Source organism: Manis javanica, chromosome 17 (genome assembly GCF_040802235.1).
Source record: "Manis javanica isolate MJ-LG chromosome 17, MJ_LKY, whole genome shotgun sequence".
Lineage (NCBI taxonomy): Eukaryota > Metazoa > Chordata > Mammalia > Pholidota > Manidae > Manis > Manis javanica.
Genome location: NC_133172.1, coordinates 5,403,640 through 5,430,951, shown reverse-complemented (window position 1 = coordinate 5,430,951; position 27,312 = coordinate 5,403,640). Strand labels below are relative to the sequence as shown.

The following is a 27,312-nucleotide window of genomic DNA, read 5'->3' as shown; positions in this document are numbered from 1 at the left end:
GACTGCCCAAAAAAACCTCTTTTCTTTACTTTGGGAAGTTCTCAGAACATCATCTCACTCCATCCAGAGCTTCTCAGCTCCCCCAAGTATCTGGGACGGTGGGGGCTTAGATCCCACACCGTGGAGATACTGGACACCAGATGACCCTGACTTTATGAGTTGGCAAAGGATTGGCCCTACACCAAGCAGGAGTTCCCTTTCTCCCTCTGTTCTTCTTTGCTCTTTGCTGCCTGCATGGCTGCTGACATTTGCTTCTACTCTCACTTTAATGAATTCCTTTCCTGCTGGCACTTGTTTGACCTGATCTCGAATTCTTTCCCAATCAGAGTCAAGAGGCCTCCACTGTTTGAGTTGAGGTTTCACCTAGTGCACAGGGAGAGACCCCCCCAAGACATGGATACCTGGCAACAGTTGTACCATTTCACATTATAGCCGGCTGTGTGGAAGTGTTCCAGTTGCCCCACAACGTTGCCAACACTTAGCATTGTCAGTCTTTTTCATTTTCATAATTGTAGTTAGTAGCATTCTACCTTTAAGATTGCGTTCACATACATGTCCAGTCTGTTGCTTTTAAGTGTTGTATAGTCCTCCACGGTAGCCTGTACCACATCCTATCCCCCATCCCATTAGTGGGCACACCTGACTTTCTTCTAATTTCCAGCACAGCAAAGAGCTCAGTGATGGGTACCTTGTTTCTGCCCCTTTGTGACCTGCACAATCATTGCCCTTAGACAGACATCTAGGAGGGGAGCTACAGGGTCCTAGAGTGCATATACTTAATTCAACCAAGGAGGGACAAATCACTTTCCAAATAACTGCACCTTGCAGTTCCTATGTATCTGCATCCCTACCAATACTTGCGTTATTCAGCTTTAAAGATTTTTAATCCATCTAATAAACAGTAGGCAATATGTTATTTGTACTTGCATTTATTAGATAACTAATAAGTCTTTAAATACACATTTTCATATGATTTTTTGCTTCCTTCATCCACAATTCTCCTGTTCTTCTCCTTTAACATTCTACATGCAACCCTGGGTTAATACTACAGGTTGCAAATACCCCCATCCATCGATTTACCTTGTATTTTGTTGAACAGAAATGCTTAACTTTGATGTAATCAGATTAACCAAGTTGTGCCTTCTGATTCATCCTTCTGAAGTTTTAAACAGTCCTTCCTCATCCTCAAGTCACAAAAATGTTCACTACCACTATCTTCTGTTAACTTTACAGTTTAGCCCTTTGCTTTAGGTCTTGAAGCCCTTTGGTGTTAAGTACCATTGTAATTCCCATTTAAGTGGTGGGGAAACTGAGGCATGGAGGAGGTGAGTAAGTCACAGGGTTAAATAAGTGGCAGGGCTGGGATTCACACCCAGGCAGCCTGGCCTCAGAAGCTCCGTTGTCAGCTGCTACATCAGGTTGCTTTTCCACTGGTTGAGAAGCTGCTCCAGGCAAAGCCTTGAAATGCCAATCTTTCGCTCACTCGTCCCAATAGCCCTGAGAAGCGGGTCCAGTTGGTAACCAGAGGAGGAAATGGAGGCTCCAAAAGATAAAGATCTTTCGATTCAAAACCAGATCCTTCAGATGTTACCTTCTGTGCTTTTCAACACTGAAGTACAGTCTCCCCAGAGGGCCCAGGGGTGATGGCAGTCCTTCACCGGCACGTACATAGTTCGTCCTCTTCATCACAGATTCCAAATGTGCTAATTCTCCTACTCACTGAAATCTATTGGTAACCCCAAAACCGGTCCTTGCGTGGGGGCATCTGTGGACATGCATAAAGTGATAAAAGTCTGAGTCACCCCAAGGGATGTTCTTCTGCCTTCTCATTCAGCTCTCATGTGGCAAACAAGTTTCCTTTTCCTGGTTTATTTAGTGCCACAGTTTTGCATATTTTGAGGTTTTTCTCTTGGTGATGCTGTCATTTAAAATGTCCCCCAGTGCAGCACTGAAGTGCTGGCTAGTGTTCCCAAGTGAAAGGGTGTGATGTGCCTTACAGGGAAGATGTATCTTAGATGAACTTCTGTCAGACATGTTTTAGTGCTGCTGGCTGTGAGCTCAGTGGGAATGAGTCAACAATATAGATTAAGAGTGTTTAGAGAAAAACATAAAACAAGATTATGTACTGATTGGTTGATGAAAACGTGACCAGAAGCTGGCAGGAATCTGATGCAATATTTTCCCTAAGAGCAGCCGTTCAAGCATTTGCTAATTCAGTATTCACGGCAACTTTATAGAACATGACTAAATAATGAGAATCAAACTACAACACTAAATTGCTTGGATGCTGTTGCAAAACCCTCTCTCCAGACCATTTCCGTCTCTCGTCCCACCACCTCCATCTCCCAAGCCATCACCTGCCCACCTCCCCCATCACTGCAGCCCACTCTAGTCTGGTCTCCCTACTTCCACTCCCCCACCCCCTTGTGTTCACCTCCCACCCAGCAGTCAGAATGATGGTGTCCTCCCTGTTCACCACCCCTCTGGTGCCGTCCATCACAATGGAAGAAAAACCAAACCTTGCACCACAGCCTAAAAAGATACTGTATATTTGGCTCCGGCCAAATCTGACTCCAGTACTCATTAACACTACTCACACTGGCCTTCGTGAAGGTCCTGGAATAGGTTAAGCTCAGGGACTTTGCCCCAGTGGCTCTTGCTCACCTTTTAGGGCATTGGCCAAATGCCACCTCCTCCAAGAAGTGCTCCCTGACCACTCTATTCAAAAAGCCTCCCCTCTAATTCTCTAACACCACACCCTGTTTACATCTTCTGCAGACCACATTTATTGTCATAGAAATATCACCATCTGTAGCTACTTAGTTTGTGTATTTGTTAACTTTCTGTAAATCCCCTTAAGGAAGAGTTCATTGCCACTTGACTAAAAAAATAGTTCAAAAGAAAAACTCTAAACTTCCCTGCACACTTGTTCCTGCCAAAGTTTCCCCCCATTTTAGTAAATGGCAGCCACATCCTTCTGGCTGCTCAGGCCAAAGCACTGGTTGGAATCACCCTTGATTCCTTTCTCTCTACACTCTCCATCTGTTGTCAGCAGACGCTGTCCCACAATGAAAATCCCTTCAAAGAGATGCAAATCTGACCTCTTAACTCCTCCGAGGAGGCTATCACCCCAATCCAAGAGCCATCACCTCCTCCCTGGGCTACTGTGGTCAATTCCACACCAACCTCTTCACCCTCCTCACCGATCTTCAGACACACCAGGCAGGCTCCTGCCTCAGACCCTTTGCACTTGCTGCATTCTCCTCGTGGGGTGCTGCTCCCCAGATGGGCACCCAAGCTCTCTCCCTCCATCCTTTTCAGTCTTTCTTTAAAAGTCACCATCTCCCATCTTCCCAGACCATCCTGTTTAAAATAGCAACTCCCCCTCGGCCCCCAACTCAACATTCCCTGTCCTTCATCTCTGCTTCATTTTTGGCCATGGCTCAGAATTGTTGCTTGGCAATCTAATTATCTATTCATCTTTTTTAATAGTCTCGCCCCACAAAGAGTGGAAGCCCTACAATGGCAGAAGTTTTTGTCTGTTTGACTCACTGTGTATCACCTGTGTCTGCAACAGTGCCTGGCTTGTGATGGGTACCAATATCTGTTGAATAAACAAGATCATATTTACCAATGCCCAGGAGAGTGCCTGCACATTGTCAGCACTGAGTGACGTCTGAGAGAAATACTTGAATGCGATACTTTTTGGACACTGCAAATTTTAAGGGGTTGTTACTGACATCATAAGGTAATATCTTATAGGGAACCATGCAAATAATAGTAGTGGTAAGCGCTTCACATTTATTCTCATAACAATGCTATGAGGAAAAATGAAGAGCCCTATTTTACAAATGAGAAAATAGAGAGGGGATGGGCTTTTTGACTTGTTCAAAGCAGGGACTCTAGTGGCTTGAGCATTTAACCACTGCATTTCTGGGGTCATGGGCAAAGGTAATAAACACAAGGGTATAAAACAAGGATCTTCACGGAGGAGATGAGATAAAAGGGCAGCTATTTGATGGACAACAGGTCCAGGCATGGAAGCACCTTGAGATACTGAACCACATCACTCTAGAGTCTACAGTGCTATTCATCTTTAGTGGACATGGGGATTCCGAGACAGGGAACACTGGCAGAAACCAGATATTGGCAGAATGTGGGAGGCGAGTAGGGATGGGACATTGGGAAATGCAGAACTCTGTGAAAATGAACCATTATAAGGATACAATATTCACTGTGATGAATCATTCAGATATGCACAGAATATTGTCAGGGCAGAAGATTCTCAACACAAGAGAATATTTTCAGAGTGAAATATCACAGCAGTCTAGAACCTTGAGTACAAAACACAGAAGGCTCTAGAATATTGGCAATGGATACATATTTGGATGGGTATAGGATGTTGTCAAGGAAGGTCCCTTCACAGTATGTAGGCTATTGTTGAGAAGAGCTGATGGGAGTATTTAAGAGCATTCCACAGATAGAACATTCAGATGGAAACCTGGGTTGTGTTTACACACTTGGGAGACCTGGAATGTTGTCTGGGTCATACGGGGGGCTGGCATGTTTCAGGGATGTAACCTCTGGGTGATGGGGATGCAGGCAGTGACTGAACGCTTTTGAAACACGGGAATGTCAGCTGGGGTTGGGTATCTTGTGAACGTAGATCACCAGGTCAAGCGGAACCCCTCGGGAGTGCCTGGGCAAAGCAGACGACAGTGGGAGGATGGGGGCTGGTAAGGTAGCCCCCCTCTTACTGTGGGCCTTTCGTCCATTTCTGCTTCTGGGTTGTGTATTTTCGGATTGTTTCTTGGATCCATGAAACATATCGAGAGACTCGAGTGTAGACGCCAGGCCGGTCGGGCTGCCCGCATGGTAAGTCCCCCCAGGAGATGATGCCATGGAGCGTCCCGTTACAGGTCAGGGGGCCTCCGGAATCGCCCTGAGTTGGGGAGAGAGAGAGGTGGGGCTCTTGCTGGAGTCAAACAAAGGCAGAAATGGGAATGTGTGGGGAGAGAAAGATGGAGAGAGACATGCATGGAGGCAGAGATGAAGAATCAGAGGAAGACAGCGGGGGACAGAGGGACAGAGAGGGAGACAGAGATAGATGGACATCGAGGCCAAGAGTAAGAGACTTCTGTCTCTCCCTATTTTTCTGTTTCTCCGTTTCATTAAAGTGGTGACAGCTTACCTCATATATCCATTTTTGGTTCCCTGGTACCGAATCTCACCTTGCACCCCGGGCCCCCAACCCTATTTGGTTTCGTGGCTGCTTAGTGCCACCTTACTACTGGATTAACCATGCACATCTGGATAGAGTTTGCAACACACATGTCCTGCCACCTCTCCCCGGGGTGCAATGCAGTCATGACTAATTGATCGAGGCACACATCATTAATTCATTATCATACTGTTCCCCACTGAACGAACCCAATCTAAGGAGCCTCCTCTATTAGACACAGGGTATTGTTGGCCCATGTAGTATCCATTTCCCCTTATTTTGGTAACAGCCTCCTGATGGTCCCACCTGGGGAATAACCCCTCCCCTGCTCCCAGTCCATGCTGCTTGCCCTCGCCCCTTCCCAGCCCCCACAGGGAGTCGTGTGACTCAGACCCGGTCCCACCGAGAATCCCACAGGTCTGGCCAGAGTGCTGGCTCAGGACATATGACTTAAGTCAGCTTCGTGAGACTCATGCTCGAGATGTTTCTGTTCCCTCTTTCCACTAGGGTTGCTTCGAGGGTGGGCTGGAATCCCATAGCTGCTGGGGCCACTGGGGCTACTGGCTGGAAAGAGCTTCGTTGAGAGTGAAGCTGAACAGAAGCGGAAGAGCGGAGAGCTAGCCAGACACAGGGTCCTGAACACGTCATCTGCGCACGTGGTTCCATCTGTGCCCGAAGCAAGCCACCCCTGGACTTTTCAGTTACAAAACCAGTTTTGCTAAATCTGGTTTGAGTGGGATTTCTGTCATTTGCAACCAAAGGATCCCAGCCTTCATGCGTGTCAACACAAGGGACTGGGCAGCTACTGTCAGTCAAGCTGGGACTTCAGATGAATTCTATTTGCCAGCCATGGGTGCCATCTTTTCATCTTGACTCTTTATGCGAGGAGACCTCTTACCTTACAAAGGCTGGTTCCCCCAGGGCCGGACGCACCAGCCTCTGTGCCCACGCCCTCCGGTGCCCCATCCCGGCCCATGGCAACCCACCCGCGCCCCAGGCCTCACCTCGCAGGAGTCCTTGCCGCCCTCCTCTGTGCCCGCACACAGCATGTTGGGCGTGATCCTTCCCGGGTAGATGCGACGACACTCCTCCTCAGAGCGGAGCTGGATGTTGGCGCATTGCAAGGCTTGGGGGTAACTCACTGGGGAGGAGAGAGAGACCATTCTGAGGGTGTCTGTCCTGGACAGGCTGTGGGGTGGGAGTTAAACCGGAGAGCCAGGGGCACAGGGAGTTGGCAGAAAACAGAGTTGGGGTGAGGAAGACGAAGAGATGGAAGGGTGGCAAGAAATAGGGAGACGTGTGAGGAAAGATGGGAGAGAGAGAGATGGTGAGGGACAGGAGAAGGGTGGGGAGGGACGGGGAGGGACAGATGGTGAGGGGGTGGGAAATGGGGAAAACGTGAGGCGGAGGAGAGGTGGAGAGGGCAGGGCATGGGGACTGCATGGGGACGGGCACACTGGGGGGGAAGCCCAGCACCGACCAGGAGAGAGCGGGGGGCTGCCAGGGATGCAAAGGGCTCTTGCTGCTGAGACTGACTTTATACATTACATGCAATTTACACACAAAAGACATAGCTATGTTTGATCATATTTAATAAATTTATACCTATCGAGAGATGAAATCTATTTTATGTTATATATTTATTTACATATATTTATGTATCATCTCCATAAAAAGTATATTATTTATATACAAATATACTTAAATGCATATACAGTTTATAATTTAGAAAATAAATTTAATTTATATGACTTGCATATTTATATATAGGTATATATTTACATAAATATACCATACACATATATAGTATCTATTATATATATTTACAAATTTATATAAGGTATATAGAACTACATGATCAATAGCATTATATATCATATATAACTTTAGACTTATAAATTTATATACATTTATATAAAGGATATAATAACTATGTGATCTATAAATACATAACATAACTTTATATGAGGTTATACAGTTTCATATAAAGGAGATACATGGCATCATATAACTATAAATTTATATTCATGTATTTATATAAAAGATATAACTAATATAACTACATTATATAATTGATAACAATATTTAACTTAATACATTTATACACACTGACATAGAATATATATAACTATATATTTATAAATTTATATTTATAAAAGGACAATAACTCTATAGATTGTATATGTTAGATATTATACGTAACTACATATACATTTAATTTCCATTTTTATCTCTAAAGGAATCTTCCCCTGATCTTCCCTCCCAGCTCCGTCCCCATTTTCCTGGCCACCCTGAGACCTCGGGGGCCCGAGCAGGTGCCTACCCTGGGGGCTGGTGGTGGTGCCCCAGCCGGACACTCGGCAGCAGGTGCCAGGGGGCAGGCGGTCCTCGTGGGAGAGCGGCAGGACGCGAATGCGGCCCCCGAGCCGGACGGGCGACTGCAGCCCCAGGAGCATGATGTCGTGCTCGTGGTTCTGGTGGGTGGGGCTGACCTGGTAGTGAGGGTGGGGGATGGAGCGGACCACCTTCCTCACCTGCTCGCCGGCCTCCACACGCCCCAGGGCATGCTTGCCCAGGTAAACTCGGTACCCACTGTGGGTGTAGGAAGGGGGTGGTTAGAGAAGAGTATGAGCCCCTCACCACCCCAGCCCCAGCCCCTTCCCCACCCCACCTTCCTCATCTCCAAACATCGTCCATGTCCGCAACTCCAATCCCATCCAAATCCTCTGCTTGGACTCCACTGCCACCCCCAGCCCCCTAGCTCCACCCACCACCCCAGTCCCATCCTCAGCCCTGTGCTCCCCTGGCCCCCACATACTCCTTCAGACAGTGTGCTGCGGTAAGGACCCACTTGGGGTGGACCAGGACACCCCCACAGAGCAGCCGCCCGTGCACCAGTAAAGCTGCCTGCCAGGGCTGAGAGTGGGGGAGGCAGGTGTAGCCCCCTGAGAGAGACCCGTGGGTCCCATTGGTGCCATTGAGGATCTTGGGATACTCCTGAGAGACGCCTGGGGAAGAAGAACCATGTTAGAGAACTGGGGTCCAGACGGAGAAGGGCACCTGGAGTTGTGGTCCCAGGACTTGGGGAGAGGGTCAGAATTTTTGTCATGGCGACGAGGAACTGATGACTTGATGTGTTGACCTCCGGGAGTTGCCATTTTCCATGTAGAGGAGTTGAGTTAGGGCAAAGAGGCAAACGTCCTTTTTTGTAGAAGTGCCAAACAGGAGGGTTTCAAAGAAGAGCTCGTGGCAGGAGGGAGCATCTGAAGCTATGCGGAAGCCTGGCTTTCTCTCCACCTGCATTTTCTCTCCTTCCACTGGGGGATGGATTTCAGGAGGCAGAAGCCCGACTGACCTACGGACCTGCCTGGGCAATACCCGTCCATCCACCCTACGGCACGTATTTCCTGGGTGCCTCTACGGCTTTAAGTACCATCTCTCGGCTAACCACTCCGAAATTCAGAGTCCACAGGATTCTGCATCATCCGACCCTTGCTGACCTCTTTGGCCCCATCTCCCTCCTGTCTCCTCTTTACTCACTGTTCGATTCATAGGCCTGCTCTCCAAACACACCTGATCCTCTGTACTGGCTGCTTCCTTTCTGGACAGTTCTTTTTTAGACCTGTGCCGTTCCATATAATATTCGCAAGTGGCTATTTAAATTAATTAAAATGAAATAAAACATTTAGTTCTTCAATCACAGCACTCACATATGAAATGCTCAATAGCCCCATTCAGCCCTCGGCTGCCACACTGAACGGTGCCGAGACAGGACATCATATATATGAACTATTTTACTCAGTGACACTCCGAATCTAAGGCCACATGTCTGGGTCCTTCTTGGCTCTGAGAGTTGAGCTCAGCTCAAATGTCACCTCCTCAGAGGCCATCCCTGATCTCTGGCTGCCTGGTCTACAGCCCGTCCCAGCTATAGGATGGTGTGGTGACGTTCCATTACCTCACCATGTCACCAGAGCCACAATCACTAGTCATTGTCAGGACCTACTGCAGTGTCTGGCATTGCAGGTACAGAGGTCAACAATGGGAGAGAAAGTCCAGTCCTGAATGGGCCATTTCCCACCTGGGTGACCCTGTACAAGTCGCTAGCCTCAGTGTTCTCAGCTGTAAAGGAGGAAAAATAATAGCTCGTCTCTCATTAGGCAGTCGTGGGATTCAAGAAGATCCTACATCTAAGACACGCAGAGAGCAAGTGCCCGGTAAGTGGGGACTGTTACTATTAATTATTAGCTGCAACAGGAGGTCCCCAGCATGGTGGCCAGAGAGTCTCCTCGCTCTCCTGGGTCAGCTTCTCCATCTACATAAGTGGTGGAATTAGCTCAGTGGTTCTCAAAATTGGGGACAGGCATCACTGGTGGGCACAAGGTCATTTGAGATGGTACAGACATGAGGCGTAAGAAACATCGAATTGCGATCACTGTTTTCGTGGTAGTCAAAAGGGGTCAACCATTGGCAATTTCAGGTGGTCCAATCCAATAAACACAGTTTCTGTTTCATTGTGAAGGACTAATTTTTCATCTATTTCATATTTATAGCAAAGGATGCTATTTTCCATTTAGGATAGTGTTATAAACTACACTTTTATGCTTTAAGGGAAAAAAGAAAAGGGAAAGAAAAAGAAAAACTACTCTAACCATTCCATTAAGTCTAAAATAAAGAAGATGCTCTGCCATAGACTCGAAGGCCCAGGAATGTGGGGGAAAGGGCAGGCAACATGGATTAGGGTCCTGACTCAGGCATCCCCGGGGTCCGTGGGGCAGGACCCAGCTGTCTCAGGAGTCTTGGGTTTTCCAGCTGTGAAACTGGAGTAATTATAGTGCACCTACCTCGTAAGGCTGTGGAGGATCCACAAGATGATGCTTGTGGAGCTCCGAGCCCAGGGCGCGGCACCCAGGAGGGGCTTGGAGTCCTGGGACTTGAGTCCTGGGAGTGCCGCCCCAAGGAGAGCAGCCACCCTACCTCCAGGCCAAGGGTGGTGCCAAGCTGGCAGACCCCTCCTTCATTCCGGTCTCAGCTCTGGGTCAAGTCCTTAAGGGGGGCCTTCCAGACCAGCAGCCACCCTTACATCTCTAGGATCCTAGCTGGGCCTTACCTCATAGTTGCAACTAATTATTAACTAATGATTGGGGTAATTGTTTGAATAATGCCTGCATCCTTCCCCGCTAGGCTCTGGGTGCTGCATGCATGCAGGAACTGTGCCTGTGCAGTGCCTGGCGCTCAACAGCCGTTGGTTGAATGAATGGGATCTCCAGAGAATTTGCCTGCAAAAAGGGACTTCGAAGTGAGGACAAGGAACTATAGGGACCAACTCTGGGTGGAATCAGGTTTTGGGGGGCCATCCCAAGGATGGAAGAAAGAACAAAATAGAAGGCTCTGGAGGCTTAGAATGAGGCGAGAACACTACTATAAAGTAATAGCTAGCTTCCCAGTGCCTTCTAACTGGCACTCGGCACTTGATGCTTTTAACTCATTTTAATATTCACAATAAGCCTTTGGGGTGAGGGCTGATATGTTCCCATTGGACAGACGTGAAAATGCCGAGGCACAGAAGTGAAGTTGCTCGCTCTGAGCGACGGCCTCAGCGTGTGAGCAGGTGTTTGCCTGCTGGCCTGGGATGTGGGAGGGGCTGCTGCGGGGTACGGGCCATCGGTGGGCTTTCCGTGCAGAGCAGGGCGATCAGGAACCGACCTAGAAGACTTTCGAGGAGGTGGGCCAGTCGTTGCCGAGATGCCCCAGCGGGGGTTTGGGGTCAGTGGGGAGAACGTCCAAACCTCTCCGGGAAACCAGGACTTTCGGGGACAAGGAGGGCGCGCTCACGTGGGCGGAGCCCGGGGTACACACGCCCACCCAGCCCCTCCCACCATTGTTCCGAGTGGTCACCCCGCCTCCACCCCCGCGCATTCTTACCGCCTGACAGGGCCACCGTCAGGAAGGCGATCACAGCGGCCAGGGGCCACATGGCGCTTCCGGATGGGGAGCAGGGCAGGCGGGGCCTGAGAAGTTGAAGTGGGGTTAAGGGCTGGCGGGAACCCCCATCTGCGCTGCTGCACTTCCCAATTTTGAATATCCTCTCTTCACTGAGAACTTTGACCCTGCAAGCTGCAAACCTTCCCTAGATTCCATCCGAGGTGGCAGGGGTGGCGTGCACCCACCTAGGGCACCAGCCTGATGCCCCTCACCCCAGGTGGCCGCCCCTCCACCCCTGGGCTGGTCCTCGGTGCACCCTCCCACTCTCCCTCGATGCCCTTTCACTCTTTTAGACGAGGTCCGGACGCCTGCCTTCAAGTGTGCTTCACTTCTCTCCGCCTCTGCAGGCTTCTGTCTCTATAACCGAGCTCGGGGCTTCCCTCTCCATCTCCCTGACTCTGCTATTCTCTGTCTCCTGTTCCCCACATCTCCCCCTCCCTCCCTGTGTTCCGGTCCCCTGGGACCCTACCTGGGTGAGGGGCCCTGGTGAAGAGCGTCTGCTGCCGCCAGCTGCCTCCAACTTCAGACCCGACCCATGGCTTTTAACCCCTGAACTCCCTCCCCCAGCGCCTTCAGCTATTTCCCTGATGCTGGCCTCCCCCTCTCCACCCCCAGTGGTTCAGCGGGCTGTCGCCAGTCACCCCCTAGCCTGGGCTTGGCCTTCCGCTTGGGGTGGAGCTTCCAGGACAAGCTGGGACCCAGATCTGGCCCCACCCAAGCCTGAGCTGAACCCACTGTGAACCTTCAGGCACAAGACCCACCTAGAGGGAATGGGAAAGCCCATTTCCTTACCCAAATCCACCCTAAATCCTCAGGACCCTTCCTAACATCAACCCATTTCCCATCCCATTTTCTAATCTCTCCAACCTGCATGCATATCCTTAATATATATACATATCAGTCCCCAGATGGCCATTTTCCACCCTATTCCCATCTTCGTAATGTTCACCATGCCCCTTCTGGGCCACAACCCTACCAACAGCCTATCTCAAGTTTATCTCAACATTAAACCCAACGTATCCAAATTCTAGTTTCTATCTCCTCTCCAGCACCAACTCCATCTTCAGCCCTTCTTCTGAAAAAACACAGAGATGCTCAAATACATTCAACTGTACCCGTGCCCCTTCCCACCCCTGCCCCAGCCACCAGGCACAAGAATGGAATCTCAGAAAGTCAGCTGCCCGTGGACTTGGGTGGGGGCAAGGATCGGCCTGAGAAAGCAATATTTAGGATCAGGGAACTTTTAGGAACAGGGTCAGATGGAGTGAGGTAGTCCATGGTGGTGGAGGTGGGGAGGGAAAAGCGAGGCCTGGACAGCCCCGGAGGTGGGGGTCCAGGGTGAAGGGAAAGAGGAAGGAGGAACAGGTGGTGGGTGGGGAACTAGTAGGTGTCTCCTGGAACTGTGACTGGGTGGGGCAGTGGATTAATCCTGGGGGGTGGAGGGGGCAGGATTAGGGATTAGGGAGGACTGGGGTGGGGTCAGAATTTGGAAGAAAGCCAGGGATGGTGAGAGATGAAGTTTGGAAAGGGGGAGCAGAGGTGTCACAATAAGGAAAAGGGGTTGAGATGGATGGAGTGAGGATTCACCTCAAAACTGGTCCAGTTAAAAGATAGTTTTCAAAGAAGGATCTAACCATGATTCCTACAATATAAAACGAGTATATCTCAAATACCTTATTTTGATCCATTAATAAATGACGGAGCCAGTAAGATATCGCAAAGAACCATATGGGTGTAGGCAATGTGAATGTACAAGCAAATTCAGAAATAGATGGAAACCGGGGTTATTCTGCAAGGGAGGAGGGAAATTCATTGTCTTCCACCTGACAAAACTCATTTGCAGAGTTATGGACAAGAATTATTTGCATTGCTCTCAGATAACTATAATTTACAGAGTTGTAAAGTAGCTCAAAAACAATAAAAGAGGCAGAGACCCCATAAAATCCGATAGCATCTAGTTTTCCATGAAGACGTCCGGTGGACCCATCTCAGTCTTTCACAATCTTCCCTACAGGGAAAAGAACACTTTGTGGTTTAGGACAGGACCGATGACAGCACCGAGCTTGCAAGTGAGTTTGGGGAGGAGAACGGACCTGGGTGAGGGTGTGGCTGCAGTTGGGGTTGGGTTGGGGTTGAGTTGTAGGTGGGCAGGTCGTGGAGATATGTTTGTTGATGGAGTCCTGTTGGGTCGGGGCTGGAGACGGGCCAAGAGTGAGGATTTGGATGGGGAGGAGTTGCAATCCGCTGAGTTGGTATTTTGTGTTGACGTTGATAATGAGGATTAGATGTGTGGTTGAGTGTCTGTGTGGGGCAGGGTTTTGCTGGGAGTGGGCTGGGTCATAGCTGAGAGCCCCTCTCAAGGTGACAGAAAGGCCGCCGTCCTTCCCCGCCTTGGAATTCCCCACACACACCCACGCAGGGTTGGACCCGGAGTGGATACAGGTTCACTCTTTCTGAGCTGGGTTCAGGTCGGGTGGCAGGAGGGAGGATACCAGGTTAAATGAGGTGACAGGCTCGTGCGGGAAGTCAGGGTACCTGTGCCTTCTTGTGTCCTGGCTCCACACTTCCAGAAAAGCCTTTCTCTCTTGGGAAAGGATGGAATCTGGGGTTGGGGGCTTTGGCATTGGCACCCCTTTGGCTGAGGGGTGACTACCAGGTCGGTGCTGCTATAAGGGCTCATCATTGGCTAGGACTTAGGTTGGCTGACTCTCGCTGAAGTGAGGTCACGGACCGCCGAGGGCTGGGCGCGCCTTCCGCCCCCTCACTTGGTCAGTAAGGCAGCTGGAGCCCAGGGAGGTCAGTGAGTTGCTGAAAGTCACACACCAACCAGACCAAATCTACGTGCGCTCCCGTAGATGGCCGTCTCCCTCCTCCGAGAGAGCAGGAATGGAGAAAGACGAAGAAAGGACTGGAAAAAGAGGCAGTGTTCCTTGTGGTTCAGAGCTGATACTCTGGAGCTAGACTGCCTGAGTTCAGGTGGCGTGAGTTCCAGTGAGTTGGCCACGCTGTACCTCGGTGTCCCCACTTGTGCAGTGGCACTGTCGATGGCGCCTACCTCATAGAGGAGATGACATGAGTTAATGCTTGAAGGTGCTTAGACAAGGGCTTGACACGGACCAAAGGCCACAGGTGTGCTTGTTAAAGAAGTAAAGCTGGAGCTGGAGGCAACCTCAGGTTCCAGGAGGCCCCACCCTGACTTGGCTTCAAAATGGGGCTCTTTGTCAAGCAGTAACTGGAAGTTCTGGTTGGAAGTGCAGGCTGGGATGAGAAAGTTGGTCCCACACCCAGGCCCCAAGCAGAGGCCCCAGAGCAAACGTGAAGGGAGGGGGAGACAGAGCATCGCACAGAGAGATACATAAACAGAGAGAGAAAGACAGGGTGGGTGGTAGAGCCACGGAGGACACGCAGAGACAGAAATGGAGAGATATGCCTGGGAGAAACCAGCGTCCTGCTCATGCAGAGAAAGATGCAGAAGGAGTTGAGAACGTGACTTCTTATTTAGAGCTGCGTCCATGTTAGTAAGACTGCCAGTCCGTCATCATCTTTCCCATGCAGCAACGACATACCGCTTTTCACCCCTCAGAATAGCAAAACCTGGAAAGGTCAGTCTTGCCACCTACCTGCGTCTGTGCCCACATCCTCTGCCTCCTCTCCCATTTCTACAGATGAAACGTCTGTGCCTCCATCTAAGACAGACCCCTCCATGTGTGCCTGGTGTCCCGTCCCCTCCAGCCTCCTTGAGGACACTGTTCCAGCCAGCAGTTCTCTGCTGTGTTGCCTACATCATTAATTCTTTTGCTTTCCCAATGAGCAGTCCCATTACATACAGACAACCCCGCTACAATTTCCCCTATACTCCATTAAAAGAATTTAAAAAAAAACCCTCTCAACCTTCATGCTCTTCAGCGCCTGGCCCGATTTTTGCTCCCCTTGATGGCAGTTCTTTAAAAAGTTGGCTACACCCCATTATCTTTAACTCCTCTCTTGTTCTCTCTCTAGCCCCCTCGGGGCAGGCTTCCTGCCCCACCGCTCCACCGACAAACCCCTGTTAAAGGCACCAGTAACCTCCACGTTGAGGAGCCCAGTGGCCCGCTCTTCTGGGTTCACCTTACTTGAATTAGCAGCCGCTTTTAACGAGTGGATGGCTCCCTGTTCCTCCAGAAAGTTTCTGTCGTCGGCTTCTAGGCCACTACACCCTCCTGTCTTCCTCCTGACTCACCGCTCACGGGCTGCTCCCCATCCCCTGCAGGTTTCTCCTCCCCGCTCTCTGGCTACATGGTGGAGCACCCCGGAGCTCGGCACTCGGCCCTCTTCTCTGGTCTACACTCACTCCCTCCGTGATCTCATCTGGTCTCGTGGCTTTAAAAACTATCTACACTCTGAGAGCTCCCAAAGTTGTGTCTCCAGCCAGACCTTGCTCTTGAACTCTTACCATCCAACTGCCTGTTCAACCTTCTAACTACTTGTTGAAAACCAAATCCGGCCCCTCACCCCTCGTACATTCCAACCAGGATCCCCTCGCAGTCTTGGCCTTCTCCATCCTTCCATTTCTTAGCTGAAACCTTAGTCTTGCCCTTGAATTCCTTTTCTCACACCACACATCTATTTTGTTACCAAACGCTGTCAGCTCTACCTTCAAAAAAGATCCTAAATCCAACCATTTCTCAATACCTTCCATCCTGGCCCCCCGTGGTCCTCCCCAGCTGCCATCATCTCTTTCCCAGATTATTGCAAGTGTCCTATCGGGTCTCCCTGTTTCTGTCCTCATCCACCTACACTCTGTTTTCCACAGAGTGGCCAGTGTGACCTTTTAAGAAAATGTAAATCAGGGCAGTTCCTTCCTCCTCTCCAAACCCTGTAGTGCCTCCTGCCTCACTCAGAGCGGGAGCCACGTTTCCTTGTGGTGACCTACAAGGCTCTGACTCCCTGGTCCCAGCAGTCCCTTGACATCACTTACCCTCTGCCCTTTTGCAGCCCCTCTTATGCCAGGCACACTCCCATCTTAGAACCTTAATGCCTGTTGTCCCCGCTACAGAAGACCTCTTACAAACCAGATGCCCGGCTGGTTTCTTCCATTGTTCTCATCCTCTCCACGAAGGCTTCCATGACAGCTGTCGTTGAGAATTGCCAAGGCAGTTTCAGTGAATCTTGGGAGGACTCGGAATTCAGACAAGCTATGCTCACGGTTTTGGTTTATTACAGAGAAATAAAAGGGCGCATACAGCGGGGTCCAGGAGAGACGGACCAGGCACACAGGCTTCCAGCTGTCTCTCCCAGTGGGGTTATACAGATGAGGCTGACTTTCCCCAGCAACAGTGCGTGACGACATGTACAGAGCATTGCTCACCAGTGAAATTCACCTGCGCCTTTGTATGTAGGTTTTTTATTGGCGGCAGGCAGTCAAATAAATAGGCAGTTGGCTGTCTTCCTGCCTGGCTGATCTTATTCTCCATCCCTTCCAGAGGTCAAATTGATACATGCCCTAAATCCACACCATAAATCACCTCATTAGGATAGACTCTGGCATGACCCAAGGCCCCAGGTAAACAAAGACACTGTTATCAGACAGAATATTCCAAGGGATTAGAAGTTTCCTCCCAGAAGCCAGCAAGGGCCAAATCTTTCTTTGTAATAGACAGCGCACGCCTGCTGAGTTAACCCGTCATTGTACAACCACCCACTTAAAATTGTAACCCTCCTCTGACATTCTCTATCCCCTTCTGCTCTACTTTGCTCCAAGGCACTCCTACCCCCATCTGTCATACTTTGCTTTATACGTTTGTTTCCTGTCTGACTCTCTGCTAGAAGTGAATTCCCTGAGCGCAGAGGTGTTTATCTGTTTTGTTCCTAGAAGAGTATTTGCCCCATAATGGAATTCACTCATGGAATGTTTGCTGAATGGATGAAGGAACTACAGGCATTGTTGAGGGTGTGGGGAGATAGGAATCCTTTTCTGAACAAAAGCTTGCCTGTATTTGGCAAAAGTGGTTAAGAATAGGCCTTTGCATACCCCCAAACAGTCCCTGGTGCATTGCCTAGGGAATGGAGGAAACCTGGCTGTCCACCATTGGAGGACTGGGTCATTAAACAGATGTATACTGCGGAGTCATGCTTCTCAAATTTTAATATCCATTGAGTCCGTTCCCCCTCCCACCACCCAATCCTGTGAAAATGCAGTTTCTGGTTCAGTCGGCCCAGGGCAGGTCCAAGACTGAATCCTAGTAAGTCCCAGGTGACCCCCAGGCTGCTGTAGCCTGGACCACACTGTGAGAAGCGAAGGCACGGACAGAGTGGTGCTACCCCGCACAACTTCCTGTGATGATGCAAACATCCTATTGTTCTTGTGCTGCCCAGGTGTGGCAGCCGCCTGCCCCGGGGCTCCGGAGCACCAGCCCTGTGGTTGAATGGGACTAGGACTGAAATTTCATCTTGTATTCGATTTAGCGGACTCTAATTTAAAAGTTAGCTGACCACAGGGGCGAGGGGCTGCCATATTGGACAGCAGCACAGGTGAGAAGTCAGAACAGTACACTGGATGGGCAAAGTGCAGCGCCGATGACGGACAGCGTTCGGTGGAGTTGTTGCCGGGCAGCTGCGCCTGCGAGGACTCACTGTGCACCAGGGGAAACCTTCACCTGCAGCGGAGAGGGTCCTCGGCTCTGATCCAGAAAGAATTCTCAGCAAGGTGAAGAGTGTAGCGAAGGGAGGAATGCATCAGAGCGAGGGGAGTGGGGGTAGCCGCGGCCTTGCAGGCGGCTGAGGGCAGGACGGTGCAGAGGGAGGAGGCGGGCGCTTGCTGCGCTCTGGCACAGGGAAGCCTCCCTCGCCCGCCCCTGCAGCCGGGGTGACCTGGTCTTGTGTCCGCTTGGATCTGCACAGCGTGGGGGCTAGCCCCCACCACCCCAGGATTTGGGGGAGGCACGGAGCACGGGATGGAGTGAGATTATATTCTGAAAGCATCCCGAAGCAGGGAGATGTTCAGGCAGGCTCCTGGCAGCTGCAGTGTCGTCTGTCCGGGTCACCCAGGCGACGGGGGACTCACAGGCCCAAATCTGAGCTCTCAGCCGCCCCTCCCTACTTACCAGGAGTAAAGCAGAGAGAAGTGAAGACTTGAAATAAAACTAAATAGCAAAGGAAGAAAGACGCTCACCCCTGGAAAGGCGCAGAGGACAAAACGCAATTAAGTTGAGCAGTGAGAAAGCTTTATTTAAGGTCACGCACTTCAAGAGAGAAAAAGTGTGAGCATCCTCAGAGAGTAGGCTCACTGACAGGTTGGGGGTTTTCTCTTCTAAGCGTTTTTCAGGAACGTGACAAAGGGCCAGGGGTGTGGACTTCTCAAATGGTCTCAAGATGCTTATCTCTGGTCTCCACTCCTCTATCTGCCAGTCCTCCAGCTAGTTCAGCAAAATAAACTTAACACAAGAAAGTTATTGATCTGGCTGCTCCCCAGGAGAGCGGCCTCCCTCCGGGAGCATGTCAATCAACACTGCGTGCCCTGCCCCCAAGGTGGGCTGAGTTATTGTCTGTTCGCTCAAGAGTATGTTAGGACTCTTACTTCCTAACTTCCTGGCTTTTAAAATAGAATCTTAGCCTTAAGATGGAATCTCTCCTGTCATACTGTTTATGGAGCTTGTTTGGAAAATTAATCATGATGCTTGTCTCAGGTCCTGCCCTGTATCAGAATGAGCTCACATACTTAATACCGGCCGGACTTCTCACGCACACCCACCTTCCTTCCTACCCTGTTTCATCAAATCAAAAGCGCCGTTGATTCTATTTGCCCTGTTATTCCACATACCACTAAGGAAGAGAGCTGTCTGCTCAGCGATGACATAATGCTAAGGCACTATCAGTTGTAAGATGCCTCCCAATTTCAGAGATGATAAAAATGTGAGAGGAATGTGCATATGGGGAGCAATAAAAATACAGTCAGGACTCAATCATCACAGCCAGGAAATCAGATTAAAGTAATCTTTGATCTAAACTACTTTCACTTAGCTTTATAGAAGGATGCAGGCCAAGAATTAGGGTATGGGCTGTTTCTTCCTGCCCTCAGGGAGGCTACCTGAGTACCCATTGGCTTTTCTTTCTTCGCTCAGTGGCTGCCACATCCCAAGAGCCTCGTGCGGGTCTGTATCACCTCGACCGGAAGTGCAGCCTCTGTTTCCCAGCAGCCTTTGGAGCCGCTGTTGCCCCCCAGGTCCCACACCTGCAGCCCCGAACTCTCCCTTCCCCGTGCTGTCCCCCACAGCACAAGTGAACCCCTGTAGGCCACTTGGGTTCCCTCTCTGAAGTCTGCAGCACCAGAGCACAGAACTACAATCATCAGGTCATTCCTGGGCAGACCTATGCCCGAGTGCACGGTCAGGGCTTAACAAAGCTCAGAGGGGGGAAAAACGCGACAGAACCTTGATCTGTAGTGTCTGCCGATTTCTTTGGTATAAATACTCTCCTTCAGGCTGATATCAACCTACCAATGCAACATCACCGGACACGAAGTCTGACAGATGCACTGAAGCTCACGTCTATGACATAAAGTAGTGGACGTAAATAACTCCAAAGCATAGATACCAATAAAAAAATAATGAGGAATTGGTGAGTTTTGAGTACTTATTGACCTTATTTTTAATACACTTTTTAGATTAGAAATTTTTGCAGTTTAACTTTTAACAATGGCTGTGTTTAACAACAGGCTCTCAAAATTCCTGAACATTTGCCAATAGGTACTCATGGGCTGGTATGAGCTGACCCTGGCACACACTGCGCCTGCTGCTCAGCCCAAGTTTATTGACCTTTTACTCATAGGGACACTTTACTTTACTTTTAAATTATATTTATTGTCTCTCGTCTGTCACCTCCTGGTAGGATGTGACCTCTGGGGGGAAGCATTTAGATTTGTCTGGCTCATTCACAGCTCTACTTTTCGCACCTAGAACAATGCCTGGCACATAGTAGGTGCCCAATAAATAGACCAATGCCTGCAGGGTGCACAGTAGGTGCCCGAGAAATAGTCATTGATGAATGAAAGTAGAAAGAGAATGAGATTCACGGCACACTGGTTTCATGTAAGTTAGAAGCAACACTTTTGCAGAAATGCATGTTTTCCAAGGATGCATGGGATCCCATCCGAGGCCACTTGTGCTGGTGCCTGCAGGGAGGGAGGGGGCTGGAGCCAGGGATGACTGGGTGGAAATCAATCAATAAAATGATTTATGAGCACAGTTTGCCAGGACTTGAACTCCAGAGTGTGACTGACTCAGCTCTCCTGCCCTGAGATCTGATTAGGGGAAAGGACCTCTCCATTTGCATAGGGTTTTCCTGGAAAGAAGGTAATTCTCTGCCCCTCCTGCCCTGGACTTCAGCCATCCTTGCCCACAGGACTCAGAGGCGCAGACCTGCCCAGGGTCAGAGCGGGGCTGGGTGTTTTCTTTTGCCACATCAGATACAGTGGGTGGGGGGCAGCCCCCAGGGAACAACATCAATGGGCACCCACCCTGAGCTCCCACTGAACACAATGGGGCCACTGTGTGCATACCGGGTGGATGAATTAAATGAACGGATGAATGGAATTTAGGATTGTTCAATTTTTATTATTGTTTGTCTGGTTTTTAGAGACACTTAGGATTCTGAACACTGTCTTCTCTGGAATATGGGGTCAGGCTGGTGCCTTCAAGCCCTTCCCACCTGTGCCTAAGGGGTCCTGAGTGAGGAGGGGATGCTGTGGGGGCGGGGAGAGAAGGCTGCAGCCGCTACCCGGAGAAAGGAGTTGGGAGCCAGGGTCAGGACTGGGATGCTGGGGGCCTGGACCCCCGGGTCTGGAGCAGAGAGAACAGGTCTGGGGATGCATGCGGGCAGCTGGTGCTGGGCCCCACTGGCCATCACTGGTTCCGAATGACTTGCTCTATCCAGGGTTGATACTTGCACAGGTTGGTGTAGACCCCTGGGTAGCCACGCTGAGCACAGCGCTCCATCCCCCAGGACACCAGGCCCTGGAGCTGTCCATTGCACACCAGGGGTCCCCCGGAGTCACCCTGAGGGGGAGAGACAGAGATGGAGATGCCTGTGCGCAGAGGCCAGAGCCACGGGCACGGAGGACCCCAGAGGCAGAGATGGGGATGGAGGTGGGCTGAGACCTCTAACAGGGGCTCTGGCGATCACAGCCCCTGGGGAGCTGGGGTCCTTTCCATCCCTGTCCACCTGCTCTGCTGTCTCTGTCCCTGGGTCTCACTGGGCCCCCCTTTGTCTTAGCTCTATCTCTAGAAAACTGTGCGCCTCTTTATATGGCCTGTCCCTGGAGTCAGTTCTTGGGGCTGCATCAAGATCTGAGCAGGGATTTCGAGGGGCCGGGAGGGGGGCCTAACGGCAGCGGTAGCAGGGAGCAGAGCCGCGAGCAGAGTCAGTGCCCTTCCTGCCGACTGCCTCATCTAATTCTACCGACTGCTCCAAGAGGTGCTGCCCCATTTTACAGGTGAGTAAAGTGAGGCACAGAGGGCTAGGTCCTTTACCCAGGGGAGGGCGGCCATTACAGTCTTTCTCCATCTCTGGGGCCTCCACTACCTTTCCTGCTCCTGAGGCCCTTTTGTGCCTAAGTCCCCACCCCCCACCCCCCTCCTCCAGCGCTCAGCCTGGACCTCACCTGACAGGAGTCCCTTCCGCCTTCCGGGACCCCTGCACAGATCATGCCGTCGGTGATGGCTCTGGAATACGCCCGCCGGCACTCCTGGTCCGAGGAGATGTTGATGTTCACGCACTGCAGGGAGTTGGGGTAACTGGCTGGGGGAACACTGAGGGGTTACAACTGGGGTCTGCCCTCCGGCAGGACCCAGGAGCCCTGGCCCCCTGCCCCCTCCCCTCCAGAGAGCAGGCGTGGAGTCCTCACCAGCGGGGCTCGACGTGGTGCCCCAGCCCGACACGCGGCAGGAGGTCCCTGGGCTGGCGCAGGACCTGGCCACGGCGATGGGCCTCACTGACCTCCCCAGCCGGGCCGGCCGCTCCAGCTGCAGCAGCATCAGGTCGTTATTGTTGGTCTGGGCGTTGTACTGGGGGTGTGGCACCTGGCGAACCACACGCAGCATCTGCTGGGTGGCCTCCCAAGTCCTCAGGTTGTGCTTGCCCAGGATTATGTGAAGGATCCTGCCCCATGACCCCCAAGAGTGGCACTGCTCAGTGGTGAGTGATCCCCAAGTATAACCGGCTTCCCTCTAAGTGCAGTGGGGCATCTGCTGCCCTCCTGTGCCCCCTCCCGTGGCCGGGGCATGCTCTCCTGGCCTCCCCTTCCTCCCTTGAGCTGGGCTCTGGCTTCCGGCTTGGGGGTAAGGTGATGGTTGGCAGTTCCTGGCTCAGTGCTGCGTCCTAGCTGAGACTCCTGACTATGGCTCTAGGCTCCGAATCAGAACTGACATGCTGAGTAGGCTCTGGGGAGGCTCCATCACAGTTCTAGCCTGGCCTCTGTGTCCTAGGCATTTTGGTCTTTTCAGTCCAAGCTAGGATCTGGGCTCTCCAGGTTGAGTTCAGTTTGTGGCCTGCTTTCTTGGTACTGGTGTGAGCTTTCAGCGTTAGCGTAGGCTCAGTTCTGTACGGAGCAATGGGCTCTGGATTCCGGATGCCGACATGAACTCCTGTTTCTAGGTTGAGTTCTGGGTTTTTGCTTAAGCTCTGGTTTACGACCTGGATTTTAGACAATGTTTTGAGCTCTGCGCTCCAGTTGGGCTTAGGGTTCTAAACATTGCTCTGAATTCTTGATTATGAGCCAGGTTCCGCTTCAGATTGAATTATACATTATAGTCTGGGCTCTTTGTTCTAGAATCTGATCTGAGCCCTTGACCTCACGTTGGGCTCTGGGTTCTAGATGGAGCCCCAGGTTGCAGCTGGGATCCCAGTTTCTGGATGCTGGTTTGCATTCTGGCCTTTATGTTCTAGACTCTAGGCTGAGTTCTGGGCTCTAGGTCCTAAATTGAGCTTTAGTTTCTGCATTAAGCCTAGTATATAGCCACTAGGTGAGCTCGTCTGCAGTTCGGGCTCTAGGTTTAGGTCTAGAATCTTGGAGGGGCTCTGAGTTCTGTATGAGGCTTCAAATTATGGTCTGCATTTTGGGAGCTAGGCATGGAGTTGAGGTCTGGGTTCTAGGCTGCTCAAAGAAGAGCTGTTAACTAGACTCTGAATAAAACCGTGGGTCTAGAATGAGTTTCAGGTTCTGTCTGTCTATACTCTGAGCTGTCTCTCTATGACACTCCTCTGGCTGTAAGCAGGATTTGGATTTATGCCCAGACTGCAGAATCTCAATCAGACTGTGGACTCTAGGCAGCGTTCTGAGAGGAGTCCAAGTTTCTGAAGGTAGATTGTGCCCTAAATTCAACCACCAATCAGGAATGGGCTCCTAATATTAGTCTCTCTGTAGAGCTGGGACTCTGGGTGGATGACCAGATCATGCACTAGATCTTAGGCTCTGTGTGTGGCTCTAAACTGGCATTTGGGTTCTAAATTATCAATCTGCTTTCAGAATCTAAACTGAATTCAAGATTTATGCCTGGATTCCATAGGCTGATCTGTTTCTGTGGTTCTAGGCTCTTATCTGGACCCTCAACTAGAACCCAGCTACTACACTAGGCTCAACACCGGCCTCTGGGTTCTTAGCTGAGCTCTGGGGCTCTAGACTCTGGAACTCACTTGGCACAAGGATGGGGGGGTCACTCACGGGCGTGCGCAGTGAGCCGCAGTGATGGCCCACCGGTCTGACAGCAGGGCCCCTCCACAGATGAAACGACGAAAGGGCCCTGCCATGAGGGCCGCCTGCCACGGCTGGGAGTTCGGGGTGCAGGTGTAACCACCAATTATCTTGTTCTCATCCTCTTGGCTCTGGGCCATGGCTGGGAACAGGCAGGGGTGGGGTAGGGCAAGCAGATGAGCAAATGCTCTCCAACTCTCTAGGCTGTTTGGGACCCACAGGTCGCCCTTTTCTTTGCCTAACCCCTAATCCCCCTCCCTCTCTCTGCCCCACCCAATATGAGGCATGCCCGTATTGCTCCCATTACTGCCCCAAGATGATCTGGGAGTTTTCTGCAACCCCACTCCCAGTCACTCCATTGTATCTATTATTCAGTCGTGCAGCCACCTCGACCTGGGCCCTGGTGTATCTGGTACCCTTGACGCCACTGCCCTACGAATACCTTTTATCATCACTCTTCACAGATTACCACAGTTCCCCCACTGATTCCTCTGGAACACACTCAAGGAATTCCCTTTCCCTTGCCCAATCTTCCCACTCAGTGTGACCGCAGGGCCCACTCTCACCCCACACCCACTCGTTCTCCACACCTGACCCCTGCCCTGAGCCCCCCACCCCATCATCACCCCCACCGTCATCTCCGACAACTTGCTGTCAGGACCCCATAACTTGCCACAATTCCTCATTGATCTATCCCATCCCTGCTGTTGCCTGGTATCCCCACCACTTGGGAACAGAGACCCTGCAGGCTGCCCAGCCGAGATCCCCAGACTACTCCCCACCCCTTCTCACCTGGTCACCCCTGAGCGCCCTGGGTCCCCAGGACCCTTCCTCATCTCATCTCAGGGTCTCCAGGGACTGCCCCTACCCCGTATCCCACTGCTGGCTTACCCACAGCCACAACCTGCAGTGCTGTCAGCAGGAGGAACATTCTGGGGGCTGGGGGCCGGGGGCTGCCAACTGCAGAGAGGACGTGAGAGAGGAAGAAGCGGACACCCCGAGGCTAAGGGGCAGAGACAGAGAGAGCTGCTCACAGAGAGACCGAGACCCTCGGGGACAGGCCCGAGTCTGGGTGTATGGAGGAAGTGGGGTGATGTCTTGCTTCCCTGTCACTCCGTAGAGGCCTTTTATCCCTGATGCAGGCAGCTGGCCCTGCCCCCCGCCCTTGTGACATTTCTTTTATTGCCTGGTTCCCATTCCAGGGCTCCCTGGTCCTATCTCCTCCCTCCCTTCTCTGGCCAGAAAAGCAGCCACAGTCATTAATGAGAACACGCCCACCGGGCAGCGGTGAAGTGTTATAATCTGGGAGGAACCCAGGGAGGAGGAGGACCCCAGGGCAGGGTGGGCAGGGTGGGGGGCTCCGGGGAGGAAGGTGGGAGGGGTTGGCAAGGAGAGGGACCGAGGCAAGGCTGGGGAACAGAAGAGAAGGAATCCAGAAAGGTGGGGAGACAGAGCCAGGGGAAGCGAGACACAAGCCAGGGAGATGGAGCCGGAAAAGGAGGCGGAGGCGGGGACAGAGGGGCGGGTGGGAGGAGAGAGGATGGGGCAGGGGAGGCCCCTAGACAGAGGCCATGGAGAGGTTGGTGTGGAAAAGGGGAGAGGAGCAGAAAAGCAGGGAAGACGATGAGGACAGCATAGAAACAGACATAAATAAGGAGACAAAGGTGATAGGGAGGAAGGAGGAAGGGCGCCCCCTTTCCCTGCACCCCCAGTAATGGCGGTGATGGTGGAAAGAGGGGGAGGTACAGTGGGGGAGGGAGACAAGGCGAAAGGTGGGGAGACAGGGAGCAATGGATGCAAGATGGGTGCTGGGGGCACGGAGAGGAGACTGAGAAGGGGAGGCTGGGAGGCACGCTGGAGGGAGCCGGCGTCAGAGGGGGCAGAGGACAAGGATGGGCTGGGAAGCCAGCAGGAGAGGGGTGGCGGGCAGGCGCCTGGCAGTGGCAGTCCCGGGCCCCTGCCCCTTCTCCCTCTGTGGGCCCCCAGTCCTGGCAGGGGGGTGGGGGCCAGTGCAGAACCGATGTCCCCTGACTCCGGCTCTGCGGAGGGGTGGGGAGAGGAGGCTACAGAGACAGAGAAGAGGTGGAGACCCAGAGAGAGGGGGATAGGGACCCAGAGGGCAGGGGATGGAGACCTAGAGAGAGCAGAAGAGGGCCTGGGGCCGGGAAAGGGTTCCAGGCAAACAGAGGAAAGGCCCAGGTTTGGGGGACTCATCCTAACTTGGGGCAGGGCCTGCCGCCCTCAGCCCCTCCCGCAGCCTCTTAAATTCCCTAATGACTGCAATTTGTCCCTGGGCCGGGGCCGATCCGGACCCCCACGCGGTGACTCAGGAGGCCGCCTCTCTGCCCTGTCCGCCCCTCGCCGCCTCCAGGCTGGCTCCCAGACCACTCTCCTCTCCTGCGCCTGGGCTGCCGGTTTGAGCCCAAGGCCTCGGCCTAGGCCCTGCTAAGGCATAAGGCAAGAAGCACGGGGGGAAGGCTGTCTGTGAAGACAGGGCTCTCTGGGACCTGGGGGGTGGGACCGCCTGGGGAGATGCTCTGGGAGGGACCCGTCCTGGGTCTGGACGTTACTGTGGTTACACAGATCTACGCACAGGATACAACTGCATAGAAACGCACACGCACACACGTACACACGAGCACAGAGGCAAATGGAGGCCTGTCAGCGACGCACACGGAATACAGCGTGTAGTCTGGCAGGCAGCTTGGCGGCCTCGCCCGTTTCCCTGGTCTGACATCGGCCTGCAGGTGTCTAGGATGGCCCCACTGGGGAGGCTGGGTGAAAGGCACTGGGGCTCTGTGTTCGTGAAACTTTCTGAGGGTCTATAATTATCTAAAAATAAAGAACTAACAGCAAAACAGAATTTCCTGGGAAACTCTAGCCCCCAGCTGTATTTGAGCAGAAAGCTATGATTTGAAGGACTCAAGGCACCTCCACTGAGCTGGAGGGCCTCATTCCCCTAGCAGGACACTCCACGTAGGCAGAAGGCCACGGTGAACCCGAGGGGCCCAGTGAACGCTGGGATGGGAGACAAAGCAGTCTCGGGTTGCTGCCCTCCTGTCCTGTCCTAGCCCCTAGCCCCTAGCCCAGCAGGACCAAGGCCAGGCTGTCCAGCCCTTCCCACCAGGCCCAGAACTCTGGGCTGCCTTGCTCAGCACTCCACCCTGCACCCCCACCCCCTGCTCCGTGCAGGGTTGTTTTTTTGCCATGACATGGGTGCTCAAAAATATTTAATGAATCAATGAGCACACGGCCACAGTCCTGCCTTCAAAGAACTCATGGTCTGGCCAGGAAGGCCAAGGGGCAACAGGAAACAGTCTGGTGTGCTGCATGCTATGACAGGGGACATTGAAGGGCCTGGTGAAGCCCCAGGAGTGGGGAA

The 27,312-nt window shown here is 52.0% G+C and overlaps 2 protein-coding genes across 11 annotated transcripts; both read right to left on the bottom strand.

Moving 5' to 3' along the window:
- Nucleotides 1-913: 913 nt before the first annotated feature.
- Nucleotides 914-16,542, bottom strand: KLK13 (kallikrein related peptidase 13). 10 transcript variants are annotated; one of them, XM_073225447.1, is made up of 8 exons: nt 16,258-16,440; nt 11,147-11,232; nt 8,040-8,229; nt 7,545-7,813; nt 6,226-6,362; nt 4,758-4,942; nt 3,553-3,604; nt 914-1,765 (listed from the first exon to the last, which is right to left on the bottom strand). In XM_073225447.1, exons 2-7 carry the CDS (start codon nt 11,196-11,198, stop codon nt 3,559-3,561), a joined length of 879 nt encoding a protein of 292 aa, XP_073081548.1. In that variant the 5' UTR covers nt 11,199-11,232; nt 16,258-16,440; the 3' UTR covers nt 914-1,765; nt 3,553-3,558. The 10 variants fall into 10 exon arrangements, with proteins under 10 accessions (XP_073081548.1, XP_073081547.1, XP_073081551.1 ...); XM_073225446.1 differs by having other exon boundaries at nt 914-3,604; nt 16,258-16,441; XM_073225450.1 differs by lacking the exon at nt 3,553-3,604 and having other exon boundaries at nt 16,254-16,439.
- Nucleotides 16,543-19,802: 3,260 nt separating this feature from the next.
- KLK14 (kallikrein related peptidase 14) lies at nt 19,803-25,090 on the bottom strand. Its single transcript, XM_017680163.3, has 5 exons — nt 24,822-25,090; nt 23,901-24,072; nt 22,086-22,339; nt 21,843-21,979; nt 19,803-21,237 (listed from the first exon to the last, which is right to left on the bottom strand). The coding sequence occupies exons 1-5, from the start codon at nt 24,859-24,861 to the stop codon at nt 21,085-21,087; spliced, it is 756 nt and encodes a 251-aa protein (XP_017535652.2). The 5' UTR covers nt 24,862-25,090; the 3' UTR covers nt 19,803-21,084.
- Between the last annotated feature and the right edge of the window lie 2,222 nt (nt 25,091-27,312).

Coding starts and splice junctions, on each gene's coding strand:
- KLK14 (XM_017680163.3), bottom strand. CDS start 24,861: ATGTTCCTCCTGCTGACAGCACTGCAGGTTGTGGCTGTGG. Junction 24,073..24,821: donor ACTGCAGGTTGTGGCTGTGG/GTAAGCCAGCAG, acceptor GCCTGTTCCCAG/CCATGGCCCAGAGCCAAGAG. Junction 21,980..22,085: donor CACCACGTCGAGCCCCGCTG/GTGAGGACTCCA, acceptor GTGTTCCCCCAG/CCAGTTACCCCAACTCCCTG.
- KLK13 (XM_073225449.1), bottom strand. CDS start 16,535: ATGTCGTCACGCACTGTTGCTGGGGAAAGTCAGCCTCATCTGTATAAC. Junction 6,363..7,544: donor CACCACCACCAGCCCCCAGG/GTAGGCACCTGC, acceptor TCTCCTCCCCAG/TGAGTTACCCCCAAGCCTTG. Junction 1,766..4,757: donor AAATGGACGAAAGGCCCACA/GTAAGAGGGGGG, acceptor GCATGTCCACAG/ATGCCCCCACGCAAGGACCG.